The sequence below is a fragment of the Cheilinus undulatus genome, linkage group 1 (genome assembly GCF_018320785.1).
Source record: "Cheilinus undulatus linkage group 1, ASM1832078v1, whole genome shotgun sequence".
NCBI classification, from domain to species: domain Eukaryota; kingdom Metazoa; phylum Chordata; class Actinopteri; order Labriformes; family Labridae; genus Cheilinus; species Cheilinus undulatus.
The window spans coordinates 33117620-33133156 of record NC_054865.1 but is presented as its reverse complement, the minus strand read 5'-3'; the positions used below and the strand labels follow the sequence as shown (position 1 = coordinate 33133156).

The 15537-nt window shown below is 37.4% G+C and overlaps 1 protein-coding gene across 1 annotated transcript; it reads left to right on the top strand.

Moving 5' to 3' along the window:
• Positions 1-901: 901 nt before the first annotated feature.
• slc38a7 (solute carrier family 38 member 7) lies at positions 902-15508 on the top strand. The gene is made up of 12 exons (XM_041782636.1): positions 902-963; positions 2211-2671; positions 3887-3940; positions 5139-5283; positions 5770-5914; positions 6370-6468; positions 6602-6659; positions 6749-6863; positions 7886-8033; positions 11591-11790; positions 11877-11928; positions 13039-15508. The coding sequence occupies exons 2-12, from the start codon at positions 2417-2419 to the stop codon at positions 13139-13141; spliced, it is 1374 nt and encodes a 457-aa protein (XP_041638570.1). The 5' UTR covers positions 902-963; positions 2211-2416; the 3' UTR covers positions 13142-15508.
• The last annotated feature ends 29 nt before the right edge of the window (positions 15509-15537 follow it).

The following is a 15537-nucleotide window of genomic DNA, read 5'->3' as shown; positions in this document are numbered from 1 at the left end:
ATTTTGATATTTCCATACAACTTAAGACCTAAACTTATCATTTTTGAAGTCTTCCTCAATCAAATGAAGTGATTTTATTCTCTCTAGGGTTGGATGTTCATGTCAGTAAATCTGCTGCTGTCAAAGACTAAAACTAAGGAGATTTTGTATCTAATTTATTCTTTTTTTTAAGTTTTTGTTTTTAAAGCTTAGTTTTTGTGAAGGTTCCGTTAACTAAAATGATTTTTACATTTTAGTTGTAGTTAACTGTACTAACATGGATTTCCTCATAGGCTTTGAACTCCAATAAAAAAAAAGTTATGCCTAATGGAAATTTATGTATGCAAATGTTCATTTCAGAATGTTTTTTTTTTCCCTCGCATGCTTTTAAGTACATTGTCATGCTGCTGTCTTGGCCAAGACTCCCATGTAAAAGAGATCTTTGTATCTCCATGGGAACATTGCTGGTTTAATAAAGCTAAAAAAAAAAACGGTATTATGATATAGTCTGTCAGATAAGGAAACTTACAGCATACTGCCTAGACATGTTGTCCCCAGGTTGTCCCTAACAAAGAATCACAGTATTAAATATCTAAATATGATAGATGATTACACATCCTCCCATCCAGGACTAAAGCAAGCTCCAGCTTTGGCCACAGGGTGGTGCCAGAATGAATCGACAGAAAGATCCCCACATGAGCTTTAATCCAATAATTAATTTATTGTTTGTTTAAAAAAGCAGTAGAACGAAATTACTATTAAAATAAATATACATTTATTTTCAAAATGAACGGTTGGCATGCACACATCCGTAAAGGCGGTTGTGTGCAACCAACTACAATACCCACAATTCTAGACAACAGGAAGAATACACAGAATTCCAGTCACGTGACAGGGTGTCACATGCTCCTCTGCTTTGTAAGTGCTACCCAAACACACACGGTTCAATTGCAACCTGCGGTGGTGGAGGCTTTAACACAGACGGTACAGTTTCTAATTATCGACATTTTGTCCTGAACGTGTCTTAAACTCTGGCTGTGGATAAAGAGGATAAAAACATATTTATATTTGTGGGTTGTTGTTTAGATGAAAACGTGCATATTTGTATGTTATGGTCAACCAGGTGTTACGCTTCTAGCTTAGTTATTGTAGGACAGTAACAAAAGGCTTTGACTGCTTTGGTTTCGATGTTATTGTTACGTAAATCTAAACATGTAAGGGTGGAGTTCTTTAATGGTGTTTTAGTCAGCAGCTGAAGGCGTGTATATGTAGGATAAGCTAACAGTAAGTTAAAATAAGGTTATGAGTCGCACCTTTCCATGTTAACTTTAACGTTTGTTTTAGCTGTACAGTTTCCTCAGCATTGTTTAACCTGAATAGGGATTCAAAATATGATCAAATGTTTGATCTTATGTTAATGTATGATATCCTTGTGGCTGTGGCGTTATAATAGGGGTGTCATTAATTTAATTGGCTTGAAATAAGACTTGGGCTCTAAAAACCTAGAAAAACATATATCAGCAATTCACGTTTGCTTTATTTGGCCTATAATGACATGCTCAAATAGTTTCACTGCCTACCTCAATACTCATTCATATTAGACTTCACTAATGTGGAGGTCACTGTTCAGTCCGCCTCTTTGATTTGAGGATGTATGTCTCCATTACTAGTCCCTGCTGCACTGTCAGCATTTTAAGTTGAAGTTAACCCTAGCAGCTGCCTTAGTCTGTCTTGATTAAAGGAATGCATTCCTTATGCTTCTTCTGTGGTATTGTCCTGCATCAGGTCACTCTGATGTTCCTGAGTGTCTAATCCTGTTTGTTTATTCTTCAAGGTTATGAGGAAATTAAAAAAGGAAGTGGCTAATCAGCACTTTTTTGAAAGAGACACTCTGTGTTTAAAACTTCACAGAGAAGCTGCGATTTTATCACTATGACTGTACATGCCATCTTTCATTTGGAAAGCAAAGGCCTCTTCTGTTGTATGGAATATAGCATAGAAAGCTGTGTTGTTTATGAAGTTTAGTTGACTATGTAAGAATCATGTTTATATAAATGAAGCCAAATATACAGTTTAATAATGCTTGGGCTGGGGGCTAAGTATTTACTTATTTATTTTGAATAGTTGAATTCTAAGCAACAACTCTGAGACGTATATTCATTTACACTGTATGTCTTTATGCTATTCAAACATGCTTAAACGTTTAGCTAAATATAAGCTTTTAATTACAGATAATCGAATGGCTCTGTTATAATATTGACACTGCTGAAGACTTTGAAACTTTCCGCCTGAAGACAGTAAATCTGAAGACGTCTGGCATTCGTTATTAACTGCTGCTGACTTTCTCATCAACTTTCTCTACCTGGATCGAGAGAGTTGGACACTAATTTTCTGGTGTTTTTGAGGCTGAGCAGGCTGAACTTCAGCCGGTGGACTCATGGCCATTAACGCTGATGTGGAGGACTGGGCCGGGGTTGGGAGTCATGACTCTGGAGAACGGGCCTGGCTCTTGCAGAGTCCCAGCGTGGATAGTATCCCACATCCTGAGATGGACAGGAGAAGGAGCGATGGCGTGTCGTCTTTGGGAGCGGTGTTCATCGTTGTGAACGCAGCATTAGGAGCTGGTCTTCTAAATTTCCCTGCAGCCTTTAATATGGCAGGAGGAGTAACTGCAGGAGTAATGCTCCAAATGGTGAGGAGATCCCAGCCATTATTTGTCCCATCCACAGGCTCTTTTACCTACTGTTTGTTCTAATTGTTAATATGTGGTGCAATGCAACAAACTGATCTACAAACTTCATTTCTTATCTCTATTTTGGCACCAGTTATTTACTGTGAAATGAAACGTAGAGAAATCTTAAATGTAGTAAGCTGGCTTTCTAACCTTAATTTTAGCCACTGGCTCAGTTTTGGACTTGTCAGTAACTCTGCTTTCCCTAAGTACTGTGTAAATGATGAACATTGCAGGATCATCTGGAGACTGGCGAATTTTACGGCTTGCCTAATATTTTTTTCTCAAGGAGCTGTGAGCCAACTTTGGGCCTTCTTAAATGATGATTCATTCTGCCATCTTTCATGATCTGCCCTTGAAAATTGCAGTACATCAAATATTTCTAGATGCTACAGGAGTGCCCAAAAAGGTTCATTATGTCCATCAACGTCTATCCTAATGTAAAATGTAGCAGAGAGATTAAAGTGCTGGATTTTAGATGAGATGAGGACCCAAAAACCTGCATTATTGTTTCACTTTTGACAAAGCAACTTTTCAGTTATCTCAATTGAAGCCTGACCTATAAATAGATTTTGAGACTGATACATGCACTGATTATTGATTTACTCAGACAAATTGGACAGTTAATGCAGGGATTCTGAACCAGATTTATAATTTGACAATTCTTTGTTTAATTGTGCCCCAGGAGCATCAATATCACTATGGAAAAATTCCTACAAAGCTATCTAAAACAAGTAACTTATAATGAAATTAGCAGTAGCCCTATTGACAAACAGTTCTAGAGCCTACCATCAGTACTCAGCTTTGACAGTCGGCTCTGTGGGCTGTAGACTGTAACATTTTGTTTGCTTTGCAGTGAGAAAATGACCAGATGGACATACCTTTTTTGCATTTTGTGATGCATACAAATAAGGTTTTACATATGCATTAGTCAAAAACATATATGCCAATGTTGTATGCCAGTAAGGCCGTATTAGCCCACTGATAAACTGATCAAACTCTAATCTCACCTGCTATCTATGGACAAACTCTCTTAAAACTGTGTGATCATTGAGTGTTTAAGCTGAAAGTGCTGACTGTTTAAATGCCTTACTATACTGTCTTGTGACATTACAACAGCCTATTTTCAATATGGTCAGGAACTATGATATGATGCTTCCTGTTTCTGTGTTTCAGTTCATGCTGGTCTTCATAATCAGTGGACTGGTGATCCTTGGATACTGCTCCCAGGTTTGTGTTGAATTCTGCCGTCCTTTAAATCTTTATTTCAATCCCTGGTTGCCCCCCCCCTCCAGTCTTTCTCATTTATCCTCTGTGTCCACAAAGATTTATTTTTTAATCAATTCAGCATTTTCTGCTCTTATTAGTGGTGATATAATAGGATCAGTCTTGTGTAATAACTCTTGTTTTAAAATGTAGCACACTGCAAAAAGCCTAGACTTTCATTTCCTGTTGGCTCAGACTTGCATCTTTAAACACCAAAGAAAAAAAACATTTAGGCCTGTCTAAGTTTTAGTTCAGTCAAACACATTACTCTTTAAATATTAAATATTTGTTTTGGAAAGATTCCATTGTTGTAATACTGCGCTAAAATACAGATACTTATGATAGGTTGACCTTTGTCTTGAAGCATGTGATGCCATAAGAACTGCTGTTGTTTTCTGAGAATATGTGACTAAACTTTACAGCCATTAAGGTTTCTGCAACCAGGCATTAAACAAAGACGATGACTGGAGTGGGACAGCTGCAGCAGGTGCATGTGAGAAACACCTATTGTGATGCTACCGAGCCAATACTATCTGACCCTGTCTATTATCATCTTTGACCTTTTGCCTTTAATTCCACCACTTCTGCATTGAAATAAGAGCTTTGACATGTCTGAAATCACATGAGCTTTATAAAGAGGAGGTTGTTCTTGGTTTTTACAATAGTCATTAATAAAAAGGCTGAATAAACATGCTGTGGGCAGATGATGTCTGGGTAGCTGGCTGACAGTAGGAACCCTATTCTGGTAAATGTCTGTTCTTAAGAACCAATAACAATTTTCTGTGACTCTGGATCTGTTGGTATTTTTGAAACAATAGGGATTGTTATTTATTTATTTATTTTAGCTCGTTTAGCCTTTTTCATGACTGTCATATAAAAGCAAAATGTTGTCTGAGCCGATACATCCACCCATCCTGACATTTTTGAATGGATAACTTTAACATTTTTATATCCCATCTCTCACAAACATCACACTAGGTATGTCTCCTGAGACAGAGCAATATAACAGTGACTGATCCCTCCCTGGTGTTAATGTTCATGGATATGGCTATATGAAATGAAGCTTACATCCTCACACTGTCCTGCACTAATGCACAGTCAACATACATTTCTACCTAAAGACACATGTCCACTTTCTAATCATCTGCTTGGTTTTCTTCAGGTCAGTAATGAAAGTACTTATCAGGAAGTGGTTCGAGCCTCTTGTGGAAAAGTCACAGGAGTCATATGTGAAGTGGCGATCGCTGTCTACACGTTTGGGACCTGCATCGCTTTCTTTATCGTTATTGGAGACCAGCTTGATCGTTGTAAGTATATCTGATAAAGTTCATTAAAGCCATTTTTTTCTGATTCCTTCAATCAGTCTTCCATCTTTGGGCTCAGTTTAGACTTTCTGAAAAAGTTTAAAACAAATGTGAACAAAAAACTTTGCTTTGCTAATGTTTTGTCAGCTTCCTTTACATGGACTTTGTCAGTTTTGTCTGACATTTGAGTGATCTATGCATTGATCAAAGGAAGATGCCATGCGGTGCTAGTGTTTTAAATACTTTGCTATCGTTGATGAGGACAAAGAGCATCATAGATGTCACCGGTCAGCCTTTTTCCTACAGTTAAATGTCTCTCATGTGACCAACTCTGACAGATTAGAGACCTTTGATTCCTTCCTTCTCTCTGGTCTTTGAAATGAATTGAATGGATTCTGACTTCAATGATCAACTAAGTTTAAACTGTCCCAAGAACATACTAGTTTATAAGTTTGTGTCTCTTTCTCCTTTTTTATTGTTTTTTTGCAGTGATAGCAGCAGCTGAACATAATGAGGGTGACACAGTCAGTGGGCTTTGGTACACTGACCGCAAGTTTACCATTGCTCTTACTGGTGTCCTCATTATTTTGCCTCTCTCCATTCCCAAAGAGATCGGCTTCCAGAAGTACGCCAGGTAAAAATTCTCTACCCTTTTAGTCTCTCTTTAAGGAATAAATAGGGATGCATGATATTGGATTTTTGTCAATATCCTTTATGCCGATTCATTTTAGCCGATATTTCAATATGTTTTACATGACTAAAAATTCAGTCCTTTGAACAAAATTTAAGGTTAAGGATGAAAAAGATGATTTTTTCTTAAAACACACTTTAAAGTTTGAAGAATTAGAATGAATAAAGAAAAAGATCTCAACTTACATAGGTCTGTTGGTCCAGCCTAAAGCTCGACTAATTTATTAGTATATATGGCCAAATTTTACAGTTGATATATGCTGATATTCACAGCCAAAATATCGGCAGAAGTTTTGATATCTGCCGATAGAGATATCAGGCTGATAATATCGTGCATCCCTGGAAAAAAAAATCTTGCTTTGTGTTCGTGTCTGAGCTGTTGTTTCTCTTTTTTTGCAGTACGCTGAGTGTCCTGGGAACCTGGTATGTTACTATCGTGGTCATTATTAAATACCTGTGGCCAGATAGAGTGATTAAACCGGGCTACATTCCCACCAGGTGAGTATTGCATACCAGTCATGACACTGCCTTGACGATTGCATGCTCACAGCTTAATTTTAACCTTATGCCGACATCTGCGCCCTCATCACCATGCTTTGCTTGGGCTGCTAAAATTTTGTGTTTGTTTCAGTGCTTCTTCCTGGACTGCAGTTTTCAACGCAATGCCCACCATATGCTTTGGTTTCCAGGTATCTCTTCTTTTGGTTATAAAATTATAACGCCTCTTCTGTTGAGCAGAGTTTAGTATTAACTGGATATTTGTTTCTTCTCTCTACAGTGCCATGTCAGCTGTGTGCCAGTGTTCAACAGCATGAGAAAAAAAGAGATCAAACCCTGGGGGTTTGTAGTTACTCTTAGCATGGTCATCTGCCTCTTTGTTTACACAGGAACAGGTATGAACAGTGTGTACAGATGTTTTCAGTTTATTCAGTTCGACTAATGTGTCACTTACTTGAAAACAGATTTTATACTGTTATATACAGTGGCCCTAAAAAGTTAAAGTTAAAATTCTACATTTTATGACATAAATAAATTATTCTAATGTTATTTCAGAGGTTTTTCTACCTTTAATGAAACTTATAACACTCGCAAATGAATTGAAAAACAACTGAAACAAACTGTCTGATTATGAGCCAGCTCCACCTAATTAACCCCGAAACTCCCATGCCTGAGGGTACCTGAATGCAACATCCTTGCAAGCGCATGTAGAATGAGAGCAAGAGTACTAATCACTATATTTAAGCTAAGCAACATGCATTTCTATCAGTTCTTTGTACCCTAGCTATTGCTATGCTGGTTCATAATACCTAATTTTTTATCTTACTTTGTTTCTGTTGTAGAAACACACACACACATACACACTCTTATTGTTACCTGTACAAGCAAACTCCTATTCATATGGCCAAAGAAAAGGCTGTATATGCCACCAGCCACCTCAACAATATATAAATAGTTTGAGCTTCAACTTTTGACTTGGCATGTCCTTCTTTTGCACCCACACTTGCACACACATCAAAATAGCGTCCTGACCCGACACCCTGAGGCATTTGCTGCTATCCCTTGGGATACTTATCATACTCATGTACAACCAAAATATTTCAGAAGGAATTAATTAAAAAACTTGGTTGCATAAATACTTACAATCCCCATTACAGCCTCTATATGATTTTTTTTTTTTTTGCCAAAATTGGTTGGCATTTGAACCTGTGAGGTGTGTAGACTTTTAAGAGCTGCTTTAACACAACAGTTTATAGGAATAGTAAACCAGCTGATAATAGATGTATAGTTTTCCAACACATTTCAAATTTTCCTACTTAGAAACATGTAGCTTTTTAGTTTTTAATAAGTTTCAATGGTGTTGAGAGCAAAAGCCCTATTTCTATAAAAATGCTCATGATGTTTTGTATTTGTTCAGGTGTCTGTGGCTTCCTGACATTTGGCTCTAACGTCAGTCAGGATGTGTTGATGTCATACCCCTCTGATGATATTGCCGTGGCCATTGCAAGAGCTTTTATTGTCATCTGTGTCATCACCTCCTACCCCATTTTGCACTTCTGTGGCAGGTAAGGTTACCAAACCTGTAGGCTTTACTGGAAAACTGTTTCTGAAACTTTTAAAAAAAAATTCAGGACATGCTGCCCCTGAAATCTTCCTGACTTAAATATTCACACTTGCAACTCAAAGCGGGAGGCTTTCCCTGTACTAATGCTATGTTTTGAATGGTGAAAAAATAACTAAGCACCTTCGCAAAGGATAGAACCAGCCACTAGATGTAAACGTCTTCATCTCTTGCCATGACTCCTTCTTTTGGGGACTGGCTGGAGAAAGTTCAAAAAGAGCAGTTATTTGCATTCGCACGTGTATGGATGAGTACTGGAATCTGATACCAGCGTGGCACCTGTGCCAACACATCCGATACCTGTGGAACTGAATCAAACAGGTTTTGGTGCTTCATTTTGTTACCTTACCACCCCAACATGACCCCCTGCCACTACCAAATGAAAGGCCATCTGGAAATAACATAATTGATATTGGCCTATAATAGTTTTATTAGTAGGAACGTCTTTTATTCATTTCGCTGCTGCTGAGTTATGTCTCTACTCTGCTCGTATGCCTCTTTATTTACTTTGAGTTGTCTCTAGCACAGTGCCAGTCTTAATCTAAAGCGGTCACTACTCTTTATTTTGCTTTCCCATGTCAAACTGGCATCTTTTAAAGATAGTGAGATGGCTTTTATTCATGTGCCATCTTTAATGTTTTATTTGACTCCAGAGTGCGCCACAGCATACTGCTATTGGAGTGCAAAAAAAGTATTGATGGTGCTGCTCATTGAGATTCTGTTTCAGAAAAATCCCCCTTTGATGATCTGGACGGATCAGTATCGGTTTATATTGATGGTGGAGGGAGGGAGAGCTCATTGATAAGCAATGGCCTTTAATGAGGGAATCAGCTCACTGTGCAGTGTATTGGTGAGCTCGTCACAACAGAACAGATATTTGTAAACAATCAGACTATTCAGGAACTATTCACCTCCTGACCTTTCTACATTTATTTTTTGGCGTTGTCAGTCTCCCTATGAGGTGTTACTAAAAGTTGAAAGCAGACACAGACCACTAAGCAGAAGCACGTCTGGTCCTTAGTGTCTGAGCAAGGGCGAATCCAGACTGCTTGGTTGGGGGGCCCATGCTCTAGCTTGTGTGGGGTGAGTTTTATGTTTGTGTGCACACAGACAATGGATTATTATGTATTACTGTAATATTTAACGTTATAGTTCAAATTTTCTTTGACAAACAAAAAATGTAACAGTAGTAAAAAATGAATAGCTAAAATGTCAAGTGAAAGTTGCAAGTTCGAGTAGGACTGACGCATTTATGATTCAGTAAAAAGAGTCATTAGAAAATGAATTTGAGAGTAGAGGGCAGAGTTGTTAGTAGGAAATACAATTTGTCAGAGTTTAGTATGGTTTTATATATAAATTAGTTGTATTTGTTTATGGTGTTTTTAAAGTTGACTTTGCAATTATAAAAGTATTTGTTAATGTGGACCATTAGCTTTTTTCCCTCCTGAAAGTATCCATTCAGGAACTGTTTGGCACTGGTACCATTTTAAAAGTATCTATTTAGCACTAGTAACATAAACAAAACAAAAATATACCCAACCCTACACACATGTCCTGTAGTGGACATGTGAACACCACCATCAGTCACTGTTGTTAAGACTGTGATCAAGATTTTACAGTTGCACAGTCCTGCTATGACTGATGTCTGCATTTTTTCTACCAGTCCAGCTCTCTTTGAAGTATGTGCTCTTCTTCTTGGCTTTCTTAATTTTAGACAAATGATAATCAGGTTTATTAAAGTTGTGACCTCAAAATTAACTACTATAGGACTGTCAACTTGTTAACCAGACTTTTTGGCATTAATTAATGAGTTTATAACACTTAACTTAAATATTTAATGCAAATAAAAAAAATTGAAACTTGATTCTCATTTTGATTAAGGAAAGCAGATACAAAAAAGGAAATTTGGATTTTTTAACTGTTCTAAATTCATAACAAATGAATGTTTGCATGACATGAATGTAGAGCATGACATCTCTGCTGAAAAAATGCCTTAAACTGTTTTTTGAGATACATTCAGGTTAAAGACTAATCTTGCACCTTCTTTGATTTGAAAATCATGGTAGCCCGGTTGTGATTTTATCCAAATTTTCTTTATTTGCTCAGTCTTAGTAAAGATAGCGGTAATTCAGTAGTTTACAAATGGTTTTGGTTTTCTGCTGAATTCATTCACTCGGCATCGCAAAATTCTTCATGTTTTTTAATCAAAGCTTAGTAAGTATAAGCACATAGAGCCAGTATTTTAGTGTTTTCCATCATCTCAGAAATGTTTCGAGGATAAGACAGAATCTCTCCTCAAGAAATGTGAAAACTGTCATTCATGCACCTTTATAGCCTCAAGGTTAGACTATGGTTAGTAATTCCCTGCTTTCTTCCCTCCAGCTCATCTAAAATCGCAGCCAGGATGTGACTAAAATGAAAAAACTCTGTCATCACTCTGATCTTAGCTGCTTTGCCCTGACTACTTGTGGCATTTAGTATTGACTCTTTTAATTGAATACATTTGCTACAAAATACTGAGGCCTGGTGCCAAACTTGTTCTCACATCTAATTTAAATGTATGAGCTCCTGATTCCTCCAGTATGGAGCTGTTATTGTTGCAGACTATTTGCAAATGTGTACAAAGATCTGTACACAAATCTTTAAATGTGCAGATAGATTTGCGCATGCATGTACAGATCCCCAAATGTATGTACAGATCTGCAAACGCGTGCAAAGATTTTCAGATACATACATAGATTCCTACAGAAGTCCTACAGATTTCCTGGCTTGAATGATTAAATTTCTGACAAGTGCATAAGAGTCAGCAGCAAAATTAAAATAAAAATGTGGGCGCTGCTGGAATTGAACCCAAAACATTTAATCCAAGGTCACAATACTGCCACTCAGCCATCATATCTACTTGTTATCCCAAGCATCCTAATGTTATTTAAACCTATCAGCAAATTTTTGCATGCATTTGCAGGTATGTACATACTTTTGTGGCTTTGTGCATGTATTAGCAAATCTATCTATGCATTTGCAGATTTGTGTACAGATCTTTGTCAACTTTGTGAATAGTTTTGCAACAATAAAAGCTCCATATCCCAGGGTTGATGTTGTCAATCAAAGGCAATGGAGATTTTGTAGTTAAGGCCCCTGGACTTTGCAACAACCTACCTGTTGTCTCCAAGAAATCTCTTCTGAAATCCCACTTTCTTTTTCCCTAACATTGATACTATCTCTGTTTCTAATATTTTTCATGCTATCATGAATCTTTTTTATGGCCATTAGTTTCTTTCTTTTTTTATAATACTGTCTTTGTTTAAAGAGCTTTGTAGCATTAGCATTGACATGTGCTTTAATAGTTTAAATAAAAATCATGTAATCTTATCGATGGTTTTGATCACTTGTAGATGAGCATATTTATTATTTAACAAAAGAGCTTTTGTTTGTGCATACTTAACATGCAGTTGATGCAGCATTTCCTCACTTGGCTCTTGTTTACTTTTTGTCCTTCAGGGCAGTTATTGAAGGACTCTGGCTGCGTTTCCAAGGTGAGCAGGTGGAGGTGTGCGTACGCCGGGAACAGAGGAGGAGGATCTTACAGACGCTGGTGTGGTTTGTCGTCACTCTTGTCCTTGCACTCTTCATCCCAGATATTGGTCGGGTGATCTCTTTGATTGGAGGATTAGCAGCCTGCTTCATCTTTGTCTTTCCAGGTGACGATTCCCCACTGTGCAAGGCTTCAGATTTCTCTGAAATCGTGACATCATAAATCATAACATCCATCTCTTTTTCTTCATAGGTTTGTGTTTGATGCAAGCCAAACTGGCAGAGACTGACAACCGGTCTGCCAGGTGAGAAGCAGATTTGTCTTTGGTTTCTTTTAAAGTTTTATAACATGAAACGCATAAAATGGAACCTCGAGAGGTTGATGTTGGTATTGAAAACATGTTTATTAGAGCCATGGTTCTCAACGTTGGGGTTGGGACCCCACTGGGGGTCACAAGTCACTGAGAGGGGGTCTCCAGATCCCTTAAAGAACTAGGAGTTTTTTTTTAATTTACGTCTTGCCACTTTACACTAATTTTATCGATTCTAACACATTTTTGCCACTTAAAACCCATTTTGGTCAGTTTTAAACCCTTTCCGGCACTTTTTTCCTGGCTGTTTTTGCCACTTCTAAACCAAATCTTGCCACCCTCTGCCTATTGTTGGCTCTGTTGACACATTATTGCCACTATTAAACTCTTTTACCACTTTTTAAGCCACATTTCTGCCCATTTTGCCAGTTTTGGACTATTTCTGCCTCAGCTAACTGTTTTTTTGCTAGATTATATCCATTTTCATTCCATTTCACCAAATTTCCACCTATTTCTGCTACTTTAACACCACCTAATATGCCCATTTTTGCCACTTTAACCCATTTTGTCATTTTTTTGCCACTTTTATCACATTTCTGGCATTTCTAACCCATTGCTGCTACTTTTACAATCTAATCTCACCACCTTACCCACCACCACCAACACCTTTTTTCCATTGTAAACCCATTTTAGCTGTTTTTAACATAATTTAATTCTGTTTTTAACCAAAGATCTCTTTTTCAGAGAGCTTACGTACTACAAAAATGAATTAAAACTTGTTACTCTGATAAGTGTGGTTATTATTCAGGTTAAATATAAAATACCACAGCTTAACTTTACAATGGACCATGATTTTGCTGGCCCCCAGTTTGGCCGGGCCCCAGAAAGCTCTCCCATTTTCCCCCCTAATGGACGGCCTTGTCTCCACATGACTGTTCTAGAATGTTCATGGCTGTGTTCAACCACCTTCAGGTGCAGTGGGGTCCCCGGTCTCTGGCACCTTTATTTTGGGGGTTGCGGGCTGAAAAGGTTGACAACTCCTGTATTAGAGAACTGAAGACTTTTTACCTTGATTAATTCTTGACATGTTGGTCTCTGTTTCAGCTGGCACGGATTGGTGGGCCTTGGTGTCATCATGGTTACAGTTGGAGCCTTCATCTTCGGCCTCACCACAACCAACGCCATTTATCAAGACATCATTAGCTAAAAGTAACATTTAAAGTGGAGCCAGTTGAGTCTTTACCCTTGAAAATGGAGGAAGAGGGCGTTCAGTCCTTTGCTGCTATTCTGAACTAATGGAGAAGAAGGAGAATCCTTTCATGACAGTAGTACAAAAAGTCAGGTTGTCTACTTTCTAACGCCGCCCTGCTCCACTGCTCTTCACTCTGTCAGGTAGTTGGGAGGATCCACAAAACCAAGTGGCTTTAGACACTGCCTTGTAATTTCTGTACATTTTGACCGCATGTTTTTATGGGCTTCAACTTCTCTGTCTGTGAACTTTGTACAGTCAAAACATTCCTGAAGTCTGTATAGAGCAGAGGAATTACTACAGAGGAGTCTTATAATCCTGTTGATTTTAATCGTGACATTGTACCAGTATTTTAACCTGCATGTTGACAAAAAACATTTGTTTAGATTGACATGCTGTGGCTCCAAGGTCTAACCCAGGTCCACTTTTATTTTACTGCTGCTCAAAGTTCCTCAACAAGTCTTTTGTCTCTCATATACAGGGAAGTTTAAATGAGTGATAGTTTTGCACACAGTAGTTAACAACATCATTACTAAAGGATGTTTCAAATGCAGTACTGTGCAATTTGAGTGTTTTATTTTGTAGTACTTGTAAAAAGTAGGAAACGGGAGGTTTTCTACAATATGGCTAAAGGAAACGGATGTGTCATTTTTAAGCACATTGTAGAAATCATTTGAGATATTTATTTTTTTATTTTCTGTTTCATACTTGAAAGTCAGAAGTTGTACTATGATTTGATAGTTTGCCATGATTTTAAATAATTTTAGATAGGCATGTACAAGCTATGGCTCCGGTTGGCTTGCATGCATTTTAAATAATAACTTTTGTTGTCAGTTTACATCAGTTTACAGACATGCTGGAAACTAAAGCAGTACACCCTCCAAACATTACGTACTAATGTGCAGTGTCAACATGTGCTGCACCACAGTGCAAACTCTTACAAGGCCCTAGGGTGGGGTGGAAAATTAAATTTTGTGAATGTAAGAGAAAATCGGATGTAAACTGCTATTTTTGTTGAATAGTTTTTTAAAACAGTTTATCTGGGCAGCAGGGAAGAGACATCTTCACTGTCGCTGGTTTCAAACTCTTTAGTGTGAGGGTTCATGTACTTGAATCATGTCTTTTTTTGCCTTAGAAGGTGCAAATATTTTAACATGAAACCAAAGTGTTTGCTTTTATTAATTTTCAAAGCCCCATTGTGTGATACCATTTCTGCTTCGTTCTAATTAAAAATGTTCAAAACACAATCATTGATCATTTAATCAGACTTCAGGCTAAACTTCACATTCAAGCTGTTAAAGCAGCTGCAGCAAACTTTAATGAGAAAATGTTGAACATTTAAAATCATGTTTATCAAGACTAAACGGAATTGCTTTACATGTTTTGGACAGAGTGAAAGCTGATTCTCTTGGCAAGTCTTGGAATTATGTAATATATATTTTTAAACCCTAGATTTGATCAAATCCAAAAATATGAGTGTTTTTATTTGTGAACATAAGGGACCGCTCTACAAAAGGAGTCAACACTACCATAAAAAAGCAATAATGTATTAAGACACACTTTTGGACTTAATGCATATACCATAGTATTTCGAGAAAAGAAGCTGCAGACCAAACTGTAATTCTGTCTGGACAAAAAGTTGCTCTGTTTTCTTGACGGACACTTAGGGATTGTGGTGGAGCCTTTGCGTCAAGTTTTATGTTATAATTGTGATGCTGAAGAAAACATGTTGGATATATGACTTCTTGTTTTCTTGTGTGTTGTCAGTCTGAGGGTGCTCCTTTTTTCTTTGGTACATCTATTACATAGGGATGCACGATATTATCAGCATGATATTTTAAATCAGCAGATTCGAACATTTCTGAAGATATTTAAAACATATTTTAACTGTAAAAATCTGCCTAAATCAGCTGTAAGTATGGCCATACAAACCAATAAGTGAGCGGAGCTTTAAGCTGCACCAACAAACCTATGTATACTAGAGTCTCTCCCTATTCATCACCATGCCTTAAACTTTATAGTGGGTTTTAATGGATAAAAATGGTTATTTGTTCATCTACAAACTTTAAATTGTGTGTTTAAGGACTTTTAGGTATTGAACTTGTGACTTATAAATATTGGCATCAAGATCAGCTAAAATGTATTTGAAAATATCGGCGTATCAGATATCAACAAAATTCCTATATCATGCATCCCTACTATTAATCAGATCTCATGTGTCTGTCATCTCAGAGAATTAACTTGAAAATTAAGTTCATGTAATAATTTAATGGAAATGCTTGAACCATCCTGTGGTATCACATTAAAGAACAACAATCCAGGCATGTGAATAAATGACAATCTGTTCATATGTT